We start from the raw sequence: 21,064 nt of genomic DNA on the forward strand, positions 1-21,064 counted from the left end.
CTCATCGGATTCGTCCAGTATGAATGCATATTCTGATTCTGATCATAACGATTTAGATTTTTGCTCTGATCGCACCCAATCTCCTACCCCTTAGCTGACCGTTAGGCTGTGTTTCACTCACAGAGGAGATCGCAAATCCAAAGTGTGTAGAACTGAGTGTCTTGTTGATTTTTCCGGCACGGGGTTTTCTATACCAGAACCGTTTTGCCGCTCCTTTCCAAGCAACGAGACTCCTCACCCGCACGCCTAACGAGACCACATCGCCCCTCCACTCGCTCCCAAATCCACTCTCTGCTCCAGCATTCAAGGCTGCTCCATCTCGCTTGCTCCTCCCGTCCTATGAAACTGCCCCCCTCTCCTTCCCAGTCATCCATGCTTTTGACTACATGCCCCCCCCCCTCCCCCCCATATTCAGGATCAAAACTTCCCTCTCCTCCTCTGCCTGTGACTGACATTCCCCCGTGTATTAAGGTGATTCCATTCCCGCCTTACTTAAGATTAAAACACCACCCTTTTAACTCCGTGAGTAGCACTGTGAAACGCAGTCACATGGAGACGCTCCGTAAATGAACACGTTGGAATCCTGCATTGTAGTTGTAAATGCGGTCCGTTGTGCACGGCGAGGTGCTGTTGTCGGGCGAACACGGAGACAGGAGGGCAGTGTGACAACCCTGCAGAATGACCTTTTTAAAACGGGGATGTCGTACAAAACAAACCTCATACTTGACTCGGCGATAAGAATTTTAAATGGGGTGCTAAGCTTTCATTCGGCAGGCCGTACCGTGAATGTGACCCCTCGTCCCTGTTGTGTTTGCTCTCCAGCAGCCAGAGGTACTGATGACCATAGGTGGGACAAAGTCATTGTTATGCAAGTCCAAGTCGAGTCGCAAGTCATCAAATTCATGACTCGAGTCTGACTCGAGTCCAAGTCACATGACTCGAGTCCACATCTCATAGGTGGGACAAAGTCATTGTTATGCAAGTCCAAGTCGAGTCGCAAGTCATCAAATTCATGACTCGAGTCTGACTCGAGTCCAAGTCACATGACTCGAGTCCACACCTCTGCTGATGACCCACGCAGTGTGGACCTTTGTTGCACGAAGGCAAGCGCGTGGGGTGGTAGAGGTGGAGAGAATGCACCCTCGTGAAACATTCACTCTCGACCAGATATGTTTCTCTTTCCTCCGCCAAACACTGCTCGCCTCAACCTTGCCACTTTCCTTGCGTCGAATTCATCTCGGGTGACCCAGGGTCCGGGTCTGGCCTCCAAGCCTCCGAGTCCTCGAGGGTAGCAAGTCGATGGTCTCTGCTCGGTCACCATGAACTGACAATTAAAATTAGTTTGACTGCCACGCGACGAAGACTCTTTGCAGGGCGTATACAAAAAAAAACAACGTGTGCCTCCAATAAAGAGGAACGTGTGATGCAATCGTAAAGGACTGCTCGCTGACACAGGGCGATGCACTGCTTACTGCGAGAACTTCAAGCATATAGTGCGTATAACCGTATTGTCTGGCGGAAATATTGTCCGCACTTACGATTAGCCACGCACAGTGCGAACGAAGTTCAACATACATACCTACACACAATAATAGCACGATTGCAATTCAATCGGGCAGAGGGGGGGGGATGGTTTTATTTATTTGATTTAACATAAAAGGAAGCCACCGTCTACATACAGGGTTACAAGGCTGCAGGACCATAACTCTTGGCACAGCTCTGCAAAGCCATTACGGTTGTGGCATAGTTGCGAGAGCCATCTGGCACTCATCACGGAGCGGTGCCTCCCTCTCCCGTGCGACCCGGCGCTCCGCCTTACCACCACCACTCCCGTCGCTCGCTCTCTTTAAGTGGGTGGGAGAGGCCCCCCCCCACCATCCCTCTCCCCCCCCCCCCCAAAAAGCGAGGTTAAGATTCGACAAAGATAAGGCAGATAAATAAATAAGTGGGACATGCTGGAGCCCACCCTCGTGCCCTGGAATACGGGGCACGGGAGTCCGCACACACCACCACCTCCTCCTGCTCCTCCACCGCGCGCGCGCGCACGCTCACACACGCGGACCGTTCATCGCCCCTAAGGCAGCGGCTGCTGCTGCTGCTGCTCAGACGAGCGGTCCCGTTTCTGCGGTGGTTTGGTGCCGTGGGTTTTTTTTTGTTATTGTGGTTTGGTTATCCGCCTTAAGAAAAAAAATATCTTCCCCCCCCCACCCCTACTTTTTGTGCGCCGGCTAGAGCGCGGTGGTTCACGGTGCAGAGCGATCGGAGGACTGCAAGCGAGGCCGAGTTTGTAAATTGTGCCTGGGACACGGACTCCCGGGGGGGGGGAGGTCCTGGGATACTACCCATCCTGGAGGTGCGTGAGTCGTCTCTGTCTCTCTGCACTGCGCTCCGTCGCGTGATGCCCGGGTGTCGATGATGATGATCATGGTGGTGCGGCTGTGAATTTTGATCATTTGTTTTTGTAAGGAGTTAAAGTGTTGGTAGCATTGGAGGCGCGTCTATTGGTTGCTATAGTGGAAATTAATTAAATTAATTGACTGTCTTTTATCATGATTTTTTTGCGCTATATGGCATAAAATTGCATAAGAAGCTTGGCTCTTATAATTGTTCAATCGACATTTGACCCCTACAGTAACATAATGTCAAGGCTTCAAGTATATTGCACAGCAGAACACCTACGGTTACGATGTAGTAAATTTATAATATTAATTAACTGTTCTTGGGCAAAATTTCGTTTATCGCTTTATGACAACAGTTGCATATAACGCGTGAACGCTTATAATACGCTCAGCTACTTCACTGTAAAGCCAAATGCATCAATGTGCAATACGCTTATATATCTAAAGTGCACACAACAAGCACAATAAATCGTTTCAGATTAAAGCTTAATTTGCTCTCAACCTTTAATTAACGCGCCTCGGTGCATATTTACAAACAGGGTAGATGCGTAACGCAGGGCTGCTACTGCCACTACCGCAGTCGTGTACGACATTGGGGGCCGGCTCTGATATATTAGCGCACATTATCACCTCCAAGTGTAATAAATTGCCTGGCTTCTTGTGTTCAAGCTTCGCTGGTTCGCAGGCGCCCGCGCGCGGCTCTCCTTCGTCAGTGATGGAACATTATCGATAAGCGCCGCTGCGTGCGTTTGGGGAACGCAACGGGCTCGCTCTCCTTTTGTCTCGAGCAAAATCCACGGCTTTTGTTCTCAGGCGTGAGCCGCTTGCAACGTAATGGAATTGGTCAAACGGTTTCAAAGGCAATGTGTGTATTATCAGAGCATCGTGGGATCGTATTTTGCCAGTATCAAAGTATGGAAAAATAAGAATAGGTTGTACCCTTTATTTCTTTATTGTCAGAAAGGGTAAAATGCATTTTTATTTTTGCATTATCAAATCGTGTTTGTTTTGCATGGTCACCGCACGCACGCGTGGTCAATGCACACTTGATTCCTTTGCAAAAATATATCTATTTGGTGTTTGAACATCTTAACACCTGTTTTATTGCCAGAAAGGGTGAAGCCTATTCCTATTCTTATGTTTCGTACTTTGATACTGGCGAAAAAAGGTTCCATGATACATCCCTTTTATCAGCGTTGTGTGAGCCTATGCGATCACATTTCAACCACACTGGTCAGTGCGGTTTGGTGAACGCGGGGAGCATAGACGTGGGTAACGTAGTGCAGTACAACGACGGGTGCTTCTGCAGTGCTCTCTGTGCTGACAACATAGCCATGCAGGAAAGTCCACAGGACCTGCTTCATATGTCCATGGCGGCGGCCCACGAAACCATCATCCCTAGTGAAGCGATCTCACGAGATCAGGAAAATTCCGGGTGACTTGGATTTGATCGTCGACGGTTTACAAAGCGGTCCCACAAAATAAAACGATTTATAGGAGGGAATCCTCATTGCTCGCGACACACCAACTGCCCGTTAAGCTGAGCCCTTTGACGTCAAATTCATTCGCGCGCGCGATAAAAAAAAAACCCTAGTGGAAAGGCCTCCATGTTCTCGTGTGTATTGGGTGGTGGTCATCTCCCGGGGCGGTCCCGTGCCCCCCTGGTTTGAATTTCAAATTCACGTGCCGAGGTCCAGTGTTTGTATAGGGCAACTGCTGTTGACTTTCAACAAGGATTTGCGCATGTTATTCACCCGTGGGAAATGATGTGCCGAAGTTGAATCCCACCCCCCCCCCCACCCCCCACCTCCATCCACACTGTGACAATTCGTAACAATGCAAATCGTACGTTGCACCTTGCAGACCCTTTGACTTTGTATTTATGAAGCTGTAACTTTGAAAGTGGGTGGCACGGTGGTTGGCGTACGACACTACGAACGTGCCATGGTGCTGAACTGTTTCTTCACCATCCTGTACTGGTCAGCATGGCGATGTATGGCCAAAGAGCGCCCATGACCGCTGCATTGTGAGAACACCTTCATCCATCATTGGGTGGATAGAGTGGCCTGTAAGCTATTGTATTGTATACTGTTAATATGGGGAGTAGTTCAGTTATTTCGGATCATCCAGTCCATTTGGTGTTTGGCTGTGATACCAACCCAAGTGCCCTCTTTCGTTTCGGTCTGTGCCAGTTGTGCATTCAATTTCATGGCTGTACTTGGGCCGCACATCTTTCCAGATGACGTTTCGCTGCCAGCACGTGGCGGTCCTGTCTAACGCTGTCCAATTTCTCCTCGTCTCATGCGTAACATTGAACGTTTTCGGGAATTAAGTGGCTCAGCAGTAGAGCGAGCGGTTCGTTAACAGAAAGTTGCGAGTTAATATCCTGGTTGTGGGATGGCTATTCTATGGGTCTTTCGGTAAAGCCACGTAGATAGAAAATTTATGCAAATATCACGACGTTTCGTTCGCCAACACAAGCAATTGTCTTTACCGAAAGACCCATAGAATATACACTATACTGCTTTATGTATTACTCATTCAATTTAAAAGAATGTAGGCATAAAACATTAAATAAATAAAATGTGCTTTGTACCTTCTTTAAGCAGTGGATTGATAATGGACTGAAAGCTATTATTTTTATGCAATTATTTTGTTGAACCCGCTGCTGCAAGGCACCTTACAAGATAAGCAGGTACAACGTGTACAACATGTCCTAAACAATTACATTCGCTTAAACGGGACACGTCCAAGAGGATGTCGTACAAGGAGATGGAGCAATTAAATAAATGAATGTGCAGGTGCTGCGCGGATTATTACATTGCATGATCATGAGAGGTGGCAGTGGCTTGGGGAGGCCTTCATCCAACAGTGGATTGACCATGGATGATGATGGTGGTCTGGCATGTACTGTAGGGTGCATGGAATAATTCTTAGTCAATCTGTGAATTCTCGTTTTTACTCTGCTTGGGTCCTAATATCAAATGTGTTCTTGTGCATCTTGGTATACTTGCGAACGTGAACATTGCAAAATTAATGAACTAACCATTAACGCCGTGTAAGAAATGCAGCTGGTAGTGTTAACTTATTTAGCACGATGGGCCATCTTCGTGAAAGGTCGCTTTTTAACTTGGTGGATTCTGGGATCTGCTTTGAAGATATTTATATTGGCATCTATCTGGATGAGCAAAATACGAGATAATCCGAGCTGCTTAATAAGTGGTGACGTATGGCACGTAAGGGACGAACTCCATTCAGCGAAGCTTGGATTGCAATTATTTGTCATTTAGAAGTGGCTTCTTTGTAAATATATCTTCCAATTATTTCTCAGGATCTTATATACAGCATCGATAAGTCTTAGTTAGCAGACACTCTTAATGTGGAAGAAGCAAGTGAGGCTACACGTCCCCTGAAAGAGAGATCTGGGACGAACAATGGGAACACATGTTAAAACATTCCAACGCAAACTCTCCGATTAACACGGTTGGCTACGTACGGTGCGAAAAAAGTTCAACAATCATGCAAAACAAGAGCAAAAATCCTATCAAAATGTTATAACAAATTCTTACCTTGATAATTAGAACTTTTACAAAATAGAAGTTTTAAAACACATATATGTCTAATCATTGGATATTAATGTTGAACATGTGAACAGTGTAAAAATGACCATTTAAATATATGATTAAAGTGGCCTTAGTAGTTGTTTGCATTATCAACCTTCAAGATCACGTAAACCTTGTCAAAATCTCAAAGTTTGTGCGTGGGCCTCATGGTTCATTTAAAAATGCCTTCTGTTCATCTCTATCCATTTTCCCAAGTCAATGATAGACATTCCACATTCCTGTGACCATAAAACGGCTGAATATTGCAGTGTAACGCGACACGTTTACTTTCAGCAAGGTGGAATTATTATTTGTATTAACCACCGAGAGATGATAATATGCTGGGCTAATTTGACCTCGCAATGTTCCAACTGCAAACGTAGCTTTTATTTTGCTCCGCATCACGCGCTTTCAGGTGTGCTTCTACGGCCGTCTGGAATGATCTCCCTTCCGATAGTAGGAAGCCAATGGATCTATATTTAATCACCAGATTTAATCTGTATGGAAAACGAATAGATTTTTATAACTGCTTTTTCTGCTCAGTTTGTTGTCCTTCCCCCGCACCTCCGATTAACATGGTTGGCTACGTACGGTGCAAAAGAAGTCCAACATACATACTTACACCCCCCCCCCCCCCTCGGGCCCTCCGCAGACGCGTTCGCTATCCCGGCAGCCGCCACCTCCTCCCAGGATGACGCTCGACAGCCTGGAGAAGGTGAGCGTGTGCGAGGGGCACGTGCCGGGAGACGGGGGCAACGCCGGCGGGGAGGCGAAGCCCCCCAGCTCGGCGGGGACGTCGACCATCGGCGGCCACCACCACCACCACCACGCCCCCCACAAAGGCACGCTGACCGTGCCGCCACCCTACTCGGCCGACGAGCGAGCGGCGCCGCTGGAGGCGAGGGAGCCGCTGGATTGCTGGGCGTGCGCCATCCTGCTCACGGCGCACAACACGTGCGTGGCGGCGCTTAACCTGCTACTGCTGGCACTCGTCTTCGGCCTGCTGCTGCTGCCCGCCATCGTCATGGTGTGGTTCGGATTCTCGTGCCACTCCAGGGTAAGCGGCGCGCGCGCGCAACGCACGGGGTGCGGTGACCTTTTGAACTTTCATCTTCCTTGGTTCTATCGGTAAAGTCACGTAGAATGGAAATAATAAACTAATAAAAATAAAACATAATAAAATAATTCTCATGACGTTTCGGCCACAACGCAAGCAGCCGTCCTCAGGTGGAGAACAGGTCTGTCGAGAAGACAGCGTTCTCCACCTGAGGACGGCTGCTTGCATTGTGGCCGAAACGTCGTGAGAATTATTTTATAATGTTTTATTTTTATTAGTTTATTATTTCCATTCTACGTAACTTTACCGAAAGAACCAAGAAGATGAATCCCTGCAGTCACGAAAGCTTTAAATCGAAACTTTTGAACTTTTTAAATTGCGAGGTTTCTCAGTTTCATTTATTTGGTGCAGCCCTGTGAGCCATTCGGCTCTTGAATCGGGTGCAACCGCAACAAACAAAAAACAAAAACATGAAACAAAACATGAACAAGAAAACATCTTAAAGTGACTATGTGACTATGTGCAAACAGAAAATCCAGGAAAAGACAGCTAAATATTCCACAAAAAGAGAGGGGGGGAGGCGAGGTTTGGACGCTTGGTGTGGGGAGTGGCCGATGAAGTTTGATCAAATAATCCCCATTACCGGCACGGCATGTGGAGGCCCTCATCCAGCAGTGGAGTGACAATACTAGCTGTATCTGTACAGGTACAAGACGGCTTTTATTTGATTGTCAGTTGACCAGATGATGGCTGAATCCACCGGTGCTACCTTTGAGCGTTATCAGCTTGCATGCATGGTGCTATGTCTGCAGTTTCCTACCAGATGAGGCCAAACTGTAATTTCGTGGAAATTGAATTATTTTATTTGGGCTAAACATCTCAATGTAGAACCCTCCTTAAAACAAAGAAGTCTCAGGTCTCGGCGAGGCTTTTCTGGGTGAAAGGAATGGCATTGCCATTACTCTTAGCGAGGGAAAACAATAAGGGTGGCATCCTGCTGTTTACCACATCATATCCTTGATTGGGAGGAAGGGTCTAGATGCAATGTGCATCATGTATCGCGTGCAGCGTGGCTTTTGGCAACTGGATTAAAATGATCAAGTCACAAATTCTCAGTCAAGTGGAAACCCTATGGGTTGCAGGCAAAGACAAAGATCATCCGTGTACACTATGAGACCTCCTTTACCAGTGGCAAAATATAGTAGTAGGTTTTTACCCTTTAAACTGGTACAAAAACTGACACCTTTATATAAAGGTGTCAAAAACTGACACCTTTATATACCTTTATATAAAGGTGTCAAAAACTGACACCTTTATATAAAGGTGTCAGTTTTTGTACCAGTTTAAAGGGTTTATATAAAGGTGTCAGTTTTTGTACCAGTTTAAAGGGTAAAAACCTTTATATAAAGGTGTCAGTTTTTGTACTAGTTTAAAGGGTAAACACCTTTATATAAAGGTGTCAGTTTTTGTACCAGTTTAAAGGGTAAAACCTTTATATAAAGGTGTCAGTTTTTGTACCAGTTTAAAGGGTAAAAACCTTTATATAAAGGTGTCAGTTTTTGTACCAGTTTAAAGGTAAAAACCTACTACTATATCATCCGTATAGCCTTTAGAGACTGTTGGGGCAAGTGCTGTTAGAAAGCACCTTTGAACGCCGGCACGGCAAACTAGGGGATGGGTGGCCAACACCACGCCCGACCGCCATTGTCTCCCCATTGGCGATGTTTAAACACCACACAGGTACTAATTTGAGACTGAGTCGACCTAGGGGAGGCCCATGACCGGTTCAGACAATCGTCACTGGTGTTGACCGTGAGCAGGAATCGAACTCGGGTCACTGGATTCACAGCACAGCAGCGCGCTAACCGCTACCCTACCGCTCCCCTCTGTGTAGCAGGCTCACACGCACTCACACAATTTCCACTGCTGGCTTCATAGGAAGCTTTGAGCCCTCGATTGAAATCGTTCGCACAAACCCAAGGTTTTTTAGAGAAAGCTTCTTTCGTCTAGACAGTTATTTATTGTGCAGTCTCCGTGGTTACTCAGGGTCTCATTTGTACAATCTGTCCGTTCTCGTTCAATTAAATTCACATGAGTGTAACCACTTTCATATCATGCGCATGCGTTGTAAAATAAACGATGAGCACGTACACGATCCGATTACGTGTGGTCAGATTAAGAATCGTTATTCAACGATGAACCGATCCATCGTTGTATTGCTTCGACTAGTATTAGCGTATGGACTGATTTGTTTTAACAAGCATGTTTTTAATGTTAGCTGCCATTGAACGACTTTATTAACATTGACTACTTTTATGAGAAATGTGCCTTGAATTGGATGTTTAGGTGAGCTGTAACAAAAGTGTGCCTCTAGATAGTGTATATTTTGGTTTGTATCAATGTAAACGGTGCAATTTTGCTCAATATTAACATCCTTATATTTTTTATCCATCTAAATATTATATTTCCTGAATTTTTAAACTTACAATTAATACACGGTTGGCCACAACAATAATGACATAATGTTAGTTTTGTTCTATTTGCAAGCAGTTTGAGAAGGCACATATTTGATACAATGTAAAGAAAAAACCTATTTGAAAGGTTAAAAGTAGGGCAACATGGTTTGCCATTGTTTATGAAACTGCATCAAAGGTTAGGCTCACGAAAAAAATATTTGTTTTCATTTTCAACTTTTAAAGAAAATATACTGCAAGGGCAGCGACTCATTAAGAATTCCCAGAGCGTGCGTGAACACGGGGACCTAAGAAGACATTTAGAAAAGCGACTGTGAGCTGCGCAGAAACGAGTCGAAGCGATTTCCTGAACAAATGACGATGATTGAAGGCGGTGGTCATCTCCTGTTTACAGCCCTGAGAGTTCGTAGTGGAATTTCCACATCCCTGTGGCAGCGAAAAGATTATATCCATAGGAGGCAACCAATGTTGACTTCCCCCACAAAGTGGTCCCTAATTTATCGACCGCAGTGGGATGATGGGCTTAGTCAAACCCAAACCTGGATTTTAACTCGAAATATTTCGATTGCGAGATGCTCTCTATCTACCGCTGAGCAATCTGGCCGGTTAGAAACAAGATAGAACACATTTATCATCTATATTTATTTGTATATACACACACAGGGCTAAGGCATTCTGCCGTGCTGCTTTCTTGAAGAACTCTGAACTGTAACCAGTTTTATTGACTTTTAAAAAATTGCTTTTGAGATACAAGTCCTACAGATTTGAACGTTGGTAAAAGCCATTGTGTAAATAAATCTAAAGCCAGTGTTCCTTTTGATGCCCAAAACACACACACATTGAGATCCCAAACCGTTATATTTGTTTGAGTTTAGTGGAGCCTACTACTTTACGAATTCCAAAAATAAATAAATAAAATTTAAAGGGGTCGGATGTCGCATATCATTATAGCTTGTAACACTCCAAAAAGATTATGTAAAATAAAGTCTAGAATATAATGTAAAAGCATAATGGAGACTGTAATTGTGAAGCGAAAAAGTCAGATGTCCTTGTTAAGCTATTATATCAAAAGTGCTAACCCTTTGGGAAATGCCATTTCCTCTGGGAGCTTTATGTTTAAAATTTCCCTTCTCTTCAAGTCGAGTTCCAAGATGGAATCTTCCTTATCTACGAGTTATTTAAGGTTATTTGCTCAGACTCTGGGTGGCTCCTGAACCTTCCCTCCCACTACTTTGGGGGGGGATGAAGTTGTTTACTCTCAGAAAATAACTGTCACTTTACAGACATTTTAAATCTTCCCCAACTGTTTTCTACATAGAAGAAAAACTAATAAGAGATAGAAGTGTCTTTTTTTTTTAAACACCGTCAAGCCCAGTGATAAATAGCAGACCTAATGGACTGTGTTTCACCCCAGTGTAACGGGGTTACCCCTCTCGAAGCCCTGCGCACGTCACGGCACATAGCGCCGTGTGATTTGTGTTGGCACAGAATGATTCATCTCTCCCCCAGCGATTTGTGGCCACAATTCGACTTAATAATAATCCTACAAAAAAAATATTGTCTCATTGTATTTGAACATCTCGTGATGCATTTGACGCTGCCGTCGTGTGAGGGTTAGCGGCACGCCGGACTTGCAATCCAGAAGTTGACGGTTCAATTTGATCTTCCGGCACGGCAGTTGAAACAGTGGGCACATTTTGATTTGAAGCTTTCGTTACTGCAGGGATTCATATTCTTGGTTCTTTCGGTAAAGTCACGTAGAAGGGAAATAATAAAATAATACAAATATAATCATCAGGGCTGATAACGATTGCTTCAGGGCTGATGACGATTGCTTGTGTTGCAGTCGAAACGTCGTGAGAATTTTATTGTTTAATATGTGTATTATTTTATTATTTCCCTTCTACGCAACTTTACCGAAAGAACCAAGAATATAGTGGGCACATTTTTAACCCCCCCCCCCGCCTCCATCTCTCTCTCTCAGTATGTGCCGTGTCCTTGCCAAATATGTAGAAAATCATGGCCTTCCATTGAGCTCTGTCCATGATATTACACAAGAACTTTGCATGCGATAGATACTACTCCCATGTATGTACTTCTTTTGCACCGTACATAGCCAACCAGTGCGAAACGGAGGTGCATCTGATTGTTCAATTAGCTCACGTTAGTCGATTGGCAGGTCACGTGTGGTGGGGTAAAGTATGGGCATTTCCACCTCTTCCCACACAACATCTGGCCAGCATGGAAGAGTAGGCCAAATTTTCCTGAGAGAGGCTCTCTCTAAAGTTCACTGTAGTTGAGGCCTTTCTGCCAGCAGTGACGTGAATTAGCAAATGCAAGGGCAGCACCTTTACCTTTTATTATTACCACGTCGTGTGTATTGTTCACACATTTTATATCTCGTTTGTGCAGTTGCGTTTGCTCCGTTAGCCTAAATGTAACATTGGCTTGTCATTTTTATTTAATTTGTATAAATTGTTATATTTTGACAATTCAATTAAGGTGTTTTGAGAATAAGAATAGGGGCTGTGCGTTAATGAATCAATAGATCGTTACCTGCCTTCCTCTTTGGGTTTTCAAAATCCAGGTTGGTAAAAACTGAGTGGGGTAAAATGCACATGTAGGGGGAAAAGCCACAGGTCTTGTAATATGGTGGCTTAATATCAGTTTTAGTCTGATAATTAATAGTTTTAGGAACGTTACCAGTGACTGGGTTTCCATTAAGAAATTGGAGAAATAGCTCCTGTGGTTGAAAAAAATATATATACCGTTTTAACACAATAAGTTGAGTGGCTTACTCTCTTACAATACAGATTTGCTCATTTTTATCGGCCACTATTTGCATTATGTGCTGGTATTTTCACGTGTTATTTTCATTCTGACATGATTATAATCCATGACTTGTAGCTTGATAAAAAACTGGACTCATTCAGTATAGCCGTCAATGTATTTGCTGAACAAATACAAAGAAGGCCTTAGACATTTCAATCCTGTTCAGGAGTAGATTGGTTTTACTGGAAGGACTCACGCATTTTAATCTATCTTCTTTATTTTTCCAAACGAATTTCATTCAAATAAACGACTTATTCGACAACAAATGAAAAATGGGAAAAACCATTAAGTGACTATGGATTTGAAATGTTTATTGGGCCAACCAAAATGTATACAGATATAATTTGTGTGTTTATACCGTATGTATATTGTACATTCCTGTACATATTTACGTTTAAGTCCTGATCTAATGAGGACAATTAGGAGGACCATTTTGTAAAAAGGGGATATTTTGAAAATTCTCAGTGTGTTGGTTCCGTTTCTAATCACTGCAATTTGCGATGGCTTTGCTCACCAGCCTTGTGTGAACATGTGGATAAGAGGTTTATCTTTCACATTAGACATACATTTATTGAAAGTGAATCGGTAATAGAATAAATAAGAATGTAGAATAAAGCCACAATAGTGGTAAAGGTAGAACGATCCATCTATTCATCTATTAATATAAATGCTTGAGCTCTCAATACATTCATATAAGCATGTGTTAGAATACATATTTTTTAAAATCAAATAATGTGGTTATGTAATGGGTTCCCCTCACCCCTGCAGCTATTGGAGGTTCTACCATTCACTCATTAAACACATTTCCTTCAGATCCACATTACCTTCAGATGCTGCAGCAAACATCTACGTTGTCACACATATGTTAATACAGTATTAGGGCCAGGTGTATTAGTATTGTCATTTGAAAAATATGTAGACTCGTGGCCTAAAGCCCTTGCGTTTTGATGATTTTCAGTATCATTATCTTGGCTTGAAACTGAGCAAGACTGATAGGCCCATTGAATACACGAGGGCCAGAGGAAAGGAATTCCACATTAAAGTTGATAGGAACGTCGGGTGCTCAATGTGGAATCAGGTGGCTCAGAGGTCACAGCACTGAGCCGGAACCACTGAAACCCTGGGATTGAATGTTGGGTTTCAGCCACGCGGTCCAAGATGGAAGTGGAATCCGCAGTGCCGGGTCGGCTTCCTTCTCCTTTCTGTTTTTGGAGTCTCGAAGTGCGCCACGGTCTGGTGGCTGATTTTTCCGTGCTTCAGGGAGGACTTGAGTCGCTTCCTTTGGTCTCCCCTCGCCCGCTGCCCATTGGAGAACTGGGAGATGATGCACCGTTCGCTGCAAACTTTGCACCTGGAAATGTACGGTATTTTTCGACATTCCAAAAGCAGCAAAATTGGAATATAATTGAGGGGGGGGGGGGATCAAACCAAAAATGTCGGGTGCTCTGAAAAAACGTAAGGTTACAAATATGGGTATGAGGGAGTAGCGAGGCAGTGGTTAGCGTGCTGTTCTATGAACCTTGCCCCCTGAGTAAAATTCCTGGACCATGGCTAGCATCAGTGGCAAGTGATATCTGAACCAGTTCTGGATATCTCCCTTACCAAAGCCGCGCTGACAAGTGTGGCCACACAACCCTCATGACCAACACGAGTGTGGGGAGGCCTTCTTCTAGTAGTAAATGTATTATGATTATTATTGATATATTTTTAAGTATAATAATAGATGCTCCTATATGATTCAAGTAAATTCTTGGGCCCTCAAATTGTTTTTGTAAATATATTCCTAGGTCCTCAAAAGCATTGTGTTGAACAAGACACAAATCTCAATATCATGCCACCACCATACCTCACCAGTGCTTTCCGCCCTTTACCAGATCCAGGCAGCTGCTGCACAGTCGTCACGCGACCTCCAAGGTCTGCTCTGACAGCATCAGCAGCCACCAATTGGACTTAGGTCTTCTTCCCCTTCCTTTGTGACCAGATTCGTGGAGACGACTCCAACGGTCGTCTCAGCAAACGGGCATCCCACCCAGCGCAACCATTTTCGCCTAATCACTTCTACTCACCTGTCACGTTCTCTTCCGGACTTGTTTATCCTGCATTGCCTATCCTGTCTTGACACGGCATTCCAAGTTGAGTGATCGCAAAGGCTTCTTAATGTCAGACTGGACATTTTACCTCCCACCAAGCGCTAAGATCAACATTAATAACTCAACCCTAGAAAATGTAAATGGATGTGCACGGCGAAGCCATTTGCTCATCTTGCTTAATAGGGGACGTTTTTTGGTCATTTACAAATCGCCCCCCTCAATGTGTGGCCATGTGTGGGAGGGACACTCTGGTGTCCCCTGGCACGTCAACCACAAAAGCAGCTGCTGGGCATCAGAGAGAGTTCAAATTCCTCCCTTGACATCAGATAGCCGAGATAACCTCGCGGATCAGGATTCATAATTTAAACGCGTTCCAAATACAAGTCGACATTTGTTTTAGTCTGCGGGCAGCATTAGTTACGCTTTGTAAATCTCTCCGCTCATGACCGCTCCCCTCCAACTTGCTCCTCTTACTCTCCACCCAAACCCATCCCACCCGTGCCACGTGCCTTCATTTTCTCAGAGCTAGCAAGACTAATTGTAGCACCTCTCAACCCGTATGGCTAAGTAAGTATATACATGCTTTTGGAGGAGGAATTCTGACGCAGTATGCCGTGGTAAAAAAAAAAAACACGTGCGTGCCTAATGTTAAGGAGCGTGAGCATATTGCCTGCATTATTTAATTTTGTAGATTCGTTGATGTGGGAACCAGGTCCTTCTATAGCTCAGTAACGGATGCTGTCGTATAAATCCTCACATTTGACACGGGGCTCTCAGATTTATCCCTCAGCAACGATCACCTGCTTGGCCGCCAATGTGCCAAACACATTGTATTGAGTTGTGTCGCTGATACATTTCAATAATTAAAACGAGTTTGTTTCACTGGTCTCTTGGTATCACTGTCTCGGCTGCTACATTTGATAATATTAATGTCCTCCATTCACCCGTGAAACCTTGCCGAATTTCAGTAGAGTTTTGCATGGGGATGTTTGGCCAGTTCTCTCAATGCATGTTTGACAATGTTTGTGGAAACCAGAGTACCTGGAGAAACGCCATGCATATGAATGGACAACACTCAATGCCCTGCACAGATAGATTAAATAATCCATTGCTGTACTGGCAACTCCTGGCCAGCTCCATTCCTACGGGTCAATTCTACAAATCTCGGTATTCCCAGGCAGTCTCCAAGTACTAACCAGGCTCAAACATGATGAGCTTCCAAGAAATCAGGCACATTCAGGGTTATCTGTTCATGGGCACATCCTTCCATAGTAGTGGCTTCCATTCATTACGAATGTTTGTAAGTCACTACAAAGGTTCAGTCAAGGAGTGATTATGGGAAAAAGTGTTACGTGCTAAGCTGGCTCCATCTCAAGGATACAGGTTTCCCTCGCTTCATGCCGGTTCGATTTGTGCAATTTCCATTATACATGCGGCTAATGTATTTCTACCCAAAATGTGTTATATGCGTTTAGAATTCACTCACATGCGGCTATGCGCTCGGACGTGGCACGACATTGTGTAGTGTGAATGTACTGTGTGTGTACTCTGTCTGCTGCTACTCGTCAGGAAGATGTCCCGTTTGGTTTCACTTTGCGCGCCTTTGTCTACTACCGCATAATTGATAATTGCATCTAATTACCAATCATCAAAGAGAGGTGAGGGTGAATCTGTGTGCGTACATGTACAACCCTTTTCTCAATCCACTGCTGGATGAGCGCCTCCCCACGCCGTACGGGTTGAGGGCTTATTTAGACATACTTCACCATGCTCGTTTAGTGCGGTTTGGTTTGGTGACCGTGGAGAGCATAGTTGTGGAAGCATAGAAGTACAGCACTGCCCTCTGGTTTCCATCATGCATCTCGACAGCCAATAGCATACAACACCTGCCATGCGTGGTGGTCGCCCATTCAATAACGATCCAGGCTCCACCCTTCGAAGCTTCTGAGCAATGACAGGACCGGGCACATTCCAGATGATTCAGTCACAGGCAAACTAAAACTATTTGAACATTTATTTTTATTTTACCAGGTAAGGCCCCAGTGAGAAATATAGAAGCGATCTGGCCACTAATGATAGTTCAACGAAGCAGGATTATCATGTGGAAATGTAAAGCAGCCCACATACTCTAAGCACTCGTTTCTAAATATGGAGGGAAAAAGCGGAGGACACGGAGATAAATCCACACAACCACGGGATCGAACCCACGACCTCCTACATGCCATGCAGAGCAATCATTCGCGGTTGTGCTGTAGAGCTATCTCTGGCGACGTGTTTTCGTGTTGTACCACGAGCTGTCCGGTACAGTGTCAGACGTTTCAGGAACTGACCTGCATTCACTTCCTGAAGAAAGCTCCCAGCACGTGCAGCGGACCACAGCGCCACGGCAACTGCAAGCCCGCCACGGCACACCACAAACAAAAACGCAGCTGACAGAGAGGCGACGCCGTCGTTCATTTCGTTCCAAAGCATCGCATCTCTCCGAGCGATTTGCTCCGGCGCAGCGGTGGATTTCAAACGGCGTGTGATCGTGCATGCGTGCCGAACTCAAACAAACGTGTTGCGCGTTAGCCCCCCCCCCCGCCCCCGCCCCCCCATAGGTTCCTTCTCACCCCTTCGCCCCCCACCCCATGCCCCTTCTTGCCCCGAGCAGATGGTTCGCATCCGCCTGCCGCTGTGCCAGGGCGTGCTCAACGACAACAGCTCCACGGCGCTCATCATCGTCGGCTTCGTGCTCATGTCGCCCCTGCTCGTGCTCGCTCTCGCAGCCTACTGCCGCATGGCCCGGCGCCTCCAGCTGGGCTTCTGCTTCCTGCCGTACAGCCGCGCCGTCTACAAACCGCCGCTGCCCGCTGGTCTCGCTGCCCCGCGCTGCCCGCGGCTGCTGGCGCCTTGCTGCTGCTGCTACTACACGCGCGGCTCGCTGTCGGGTGGCAGCACCACCCCGCATGGCACGCGCTCCGTCTGGGTTTGAAGTCACCAAGCGGTCTCCGGGGCGTTCCTCGGCTTATTCACCCCCCACCCCCCTGCCTTGCTCAACCCCTGCTGCCACCCTCTCTCTCTCTCCCCGTCTCTCATCTTCGTGCCACCCCACCCTCTCGTACCTTTTTTCCACAGTATGACCGCGCCACGCCGAGGCCGTGCCGTGCCAGCCCGGTGTGGCTCAGGAGGCATCTGGTTGGGTTTTTTTCCACTGCGGAGGCCGAGCCGTGCCGCTGATTTCACGCGCAATGAATGCATTGTTAACACCAGCACTGAGCGTGATTGGCCCAGACCCAGATGTCTCGTGAGGCCTGGATATCACAGTTATGGTTTTGGCTTGGCACAGCAAATAGCCAGTGGATTAAAACCTACACCGGGAGGCCCTCCCGCTGGCTCGGCTCAGATGTGCCAGTGGAAAATGGGTATGAGCAGCTGCATATGCTCGTGTTGAGTGATTGGCGGGTGTAATTGGCATTCATTTTTGTTGTTGTTGAGATGGTTGGATGATTGTGTTGAGGTCATCGTTACTGTGGTTGCTTTGTGGGGTTGGCCACGGGCCCGTGTGGAATTAATGAAACGGGCCCAACCCCCCTGTTCAGTTTTCCAATCTTCTTTTGGTAGCTCGACACCTGGGCCCCTCCAGCCTGTGAGTTACGGTGCAGTTGCGCTGCCTGTACCCTCGAAAGCTACGCAACTGCTTTAGGAAGTGTGCTTTCCTTGGGGTTTTTCATTTTGTTATAATGTCCCCCCTCCCTTTGTGGTTAATTTCTAGAGAAGCACTGGTCAAGAGGCTGTTGAATTTGTGGGCCGCTACTTGAGATTCTGTCACCTGGCTATGGTGGAGTGGAGTTTGATGGTTTCAGCACCCTCACCGATAACGGCGCACAATTATACCACAAACGAATTGTGTTGAATTATATTTGGCTGAGTTAATCTCTCCGAATGCTTACCGCGCTTATCTATCTGTACACTTGCAGACAGCACAGTTTGGAGATCTTGGTAGGATAAGTCCTTGAGGGATGCCAGGGAACGGTCTGCAATGTATAGTTTGGTTCATTCTACAAAGTAACGTATGGCTTTGCTGTCTTTGGTCAATCTATTCAATCTGGAAATTAATTTGCTTTGTGGCTACATACGAAATCAGAGGTGGGATATAGTGATTACTTTTTTTTGTTCAACATAATTAAATGCAGGTGGGATACCAAGCCGAAACTGGTCAATTGTGTCTGGATTATAGCGAGTGCCAATGTTTCTTTGCGGGAGCAGCCACCACATGATGATCGTGGTACCAGCCTGGGTGCCATAGTTGTGAGATTAAAAAAAAATACCCACAGAGCTTAAAGGCATAATAGCTTGTAGGCTGCTCATGTACAATGTAGGCTTATCAATTATTTTGCAAACAAAAAAGTATATAGCGAGCAGTCTTTGATAGTTTTGGCCAAGTCGGCTAAAAATGTAATTCAATTTGATTGCTTCCAAAACACACATAAAAACGTGTATTTGCTAACCACTCAGAAATAATTGCCCAAATCGAGTACAGACATTCTCATATACACACAGATTGTCACGATTTGGAATTGTATATCAACTAAATAATCTTTTGTTTTTATATTGGAGTAAATTGGAGTGTAAGGGTTACGCAGATTCATTACATGCAGCATCAATAGAATATTATCGATTTTCAACATTCTCCATTGTGGTTGGACGAATAACAGTAAAGTTGCATTCATAACCAGGTGAGAGCCCATCGAGGCCAAAAGTCTCTTTTTCAGGGATGACCTGGCTTCAAACAGAGTCCTGAATCACAAAAAACCCCACAAAGTAAAACACAAGAAAAAAAAGTAGAGCGCTATAAAAATTATTTTGAAAATAATTAACGTTATCGATAAAGATGAAGAGAAAATAAATGCAACGGTTAAACATAAGACTTTTATGTAACAAAATAAAATCTGTGCAGAAAAACTGGTGGCTAATTTGCCCACTTCATCTGTCCACGGTTTTTAAAGGAAGTCTTAGGGTCATTGAGGCTCACTGGCGGATGGAATGGCAGGCAATTTGTAAAAATGGGATATGGTTATTTCCCCAGGTCTGAACTGCTGGCCCTTGTTAAAGCGTCCATGCATAGCCAGTGGCCTCTCATGATAACCTTAGCCCAGGGGTCATTGTGAAGGCATTGTGCTTGGGTTTAGGGAGAAGAACAGTGGTGACAGCTGTACGGATTCACGCGCACACTCGTTCTGACACTGATGAAATAGCGGACGGATTGCTTGTCCCGGGCAATTGGCAATCGGCCAGCCGTTAGAAGAAAACTGGAAGAAGTGAGTGTACATACGTCAATCATTCTTACTGTGAACTTGCAGCATCTTGGGCAATCTCCGTTGACGGAGGACTAAACGAGAATGACAACACGGGCAACAGAAACTGACTATAGCGATCGCAATTCGTTACCGAGTGCTGATGATGTCCCAGATGGACACACAAACAGAAACCACCTGACCAAACCTCACACATGGCCCTTTACATTTCACAGTCCTCTCCATGTTGTTTGGACTGCATATTGTCAAATTAATTAGTGATGTTGGCCTTGACTGAGATGAGCAAGTGTGTGACACTCTTTCTGAGATTATGCATCATTCGGGGAGACTGATGTTGAGCGTGCGATGTTCGGCACGATGTCCGACGTTCTGCTGCACGTGCTGGGAGCCCCCCTCAAGAAACTTCCTGAAGAAGCTCCCAGCACGTGGAGAGAAACGTCGGACATCGTTGCCGAACAACGCGCGGCACAACCATAAAACACGCCTGAGAGCTCCTTGGTTTCTTATAGCCGCTGGACGTCAGAATCTCAAGCAGCGGTGCCCTAAATGTGTTTCAACTTAACTTCATTTCCGAGATATGTTTTGGAGCGTGCGAGGAAAAAGCAGTTTTGTAACGAGGTGCGGGAAAGAGAAACCAATGCCCTTGAGCTCAACTTCCATTCAGAATTTGTGTCGTTGTTGTTGTTGTAAAATAGAGGCGCTGAATCAAAAGAACTGCTGCTCTTTGCGAAACGGCAAACAGAGGCCACGTTCAAGGAGGGGCCGTTAAAAGCCACCGACACCGTGAAGGATTGCACGAGATTCTACGTCGGTTATGTCCATGGCAACGGGTTGGCGAAATTACGTCCATGTATTTCCGGCGTGTGCTTTTAACAATAGAAGTATTCGCTTTCGTACAATTGATAAACGCTTGCAGTGTTTCTGCTGACGTGACGTGCGGCTGTCATTCTAGGAAATATCGCATTACGCAATGTTGTTTTTATACTCCATTTAGTTTGTTAACATCACGGAAAGTCGCAGCGCATGAATGCAAAATGGTCGTTGCTGCCAACTCGATGATTGTGCGCGGCTGTAGCTGTATTAAGAATTCCACAGAGGCTTCGCAGACCTGAAGGGAGACGCAACCTGAAAAATATACTGACTTTATTGTTCACGCTTTCCAATTAAGGTTCATTTGGGCATTTGCTCTGTCCAATCTACCTTGTCTACCTGTCTGTCACATGGGGGACAGTATATGGCTTGCAAGAAAGTGCCAATGTTGTGTAAAGACCACACAGGCCACTTGAACGGGTTTTTCATCCATTGTTTTATGT

At 45.4% G+C, this 21,064-nt stretch overlaps 1 protein-coding gene and 1 long non-coding RNA gene across 2 annotated transcripts; one reads left to right on the plus strand and one right to left on the minus strand.

The window, feature by feature from the left end:
* The first annotated feature begins 1,974 nt into the window (after positions 1 to 1,974).
* LOC144942735 (transmembrane protein 88-like) lies at positions 1,975 to 20,436 on the plus strand. Its single transcript, XM_078869608.1, has 3 exons — positions 1,975 to 2,353; positions 6,654 to 7,058; positions 17,108 to 20,436. The coding sequence occupies exons 2-3, from the start codon at positions 6,693 to 6,695 to the stop codon at positions 17,426 to 17,428; spliced, it is 687 nt and encodes a 228-aa protein (XP_078725734.1). The 5' UTR covers positions 1,975 to 2,353; positions 6,654 to 6,692; the 3' UTR covers positions 17,429 to 20,436.
* Positions 13,003 to 17,163, minus strand: LOC144942736 (uncharacterized). The gene is made up of 3 exons (XR_013639411.1): positions 17,099 to 17,163; positions 16,785 to 16,844; positions 13,003 to 13,715 (listed from the first exon to the last, which is right to left on the minus strand). It is a non-coding gene; the product is annotated as an uncharacterized LOC144942736 (long non-coding RNA).
* Positions 20,437 to 21,064: the final 628 nt, after the last annotated feature.

This window comes from Lampetra fluviatilis, chromosome 28 (genome assembly GCF_964198595.1).
Source record: "Lampetra fluviatilis chromosome 28, kcLamFluv1.1, whole genome shotgun sequence".
Classification (NCBI taxonomy): Eukaryota; Metazoa; Chordata; class Hyperoartia; order Petromyzontiformes; family Petromyzontidae; genus Lampetra; species Lampetra fluviatilis.

Excerpts from the sequence above, each read along its gene's own strand:
- LOC144942735 (XM_078869608.1), top strand. The coding sequence starts at position 6,693 with ATGACGCTCGACAGCCTGGAGAAGGTGAGCGTGTGCGAGGGGCACGTG. Across the intron at positions 7,059-17,107 it reads GATTCTCGTGCCACTCCAGG|ATGGTTCGCATCCGCCTGCC; the intron begins GTAAGCGGCGCG and ends TGCCCCGAGCAG.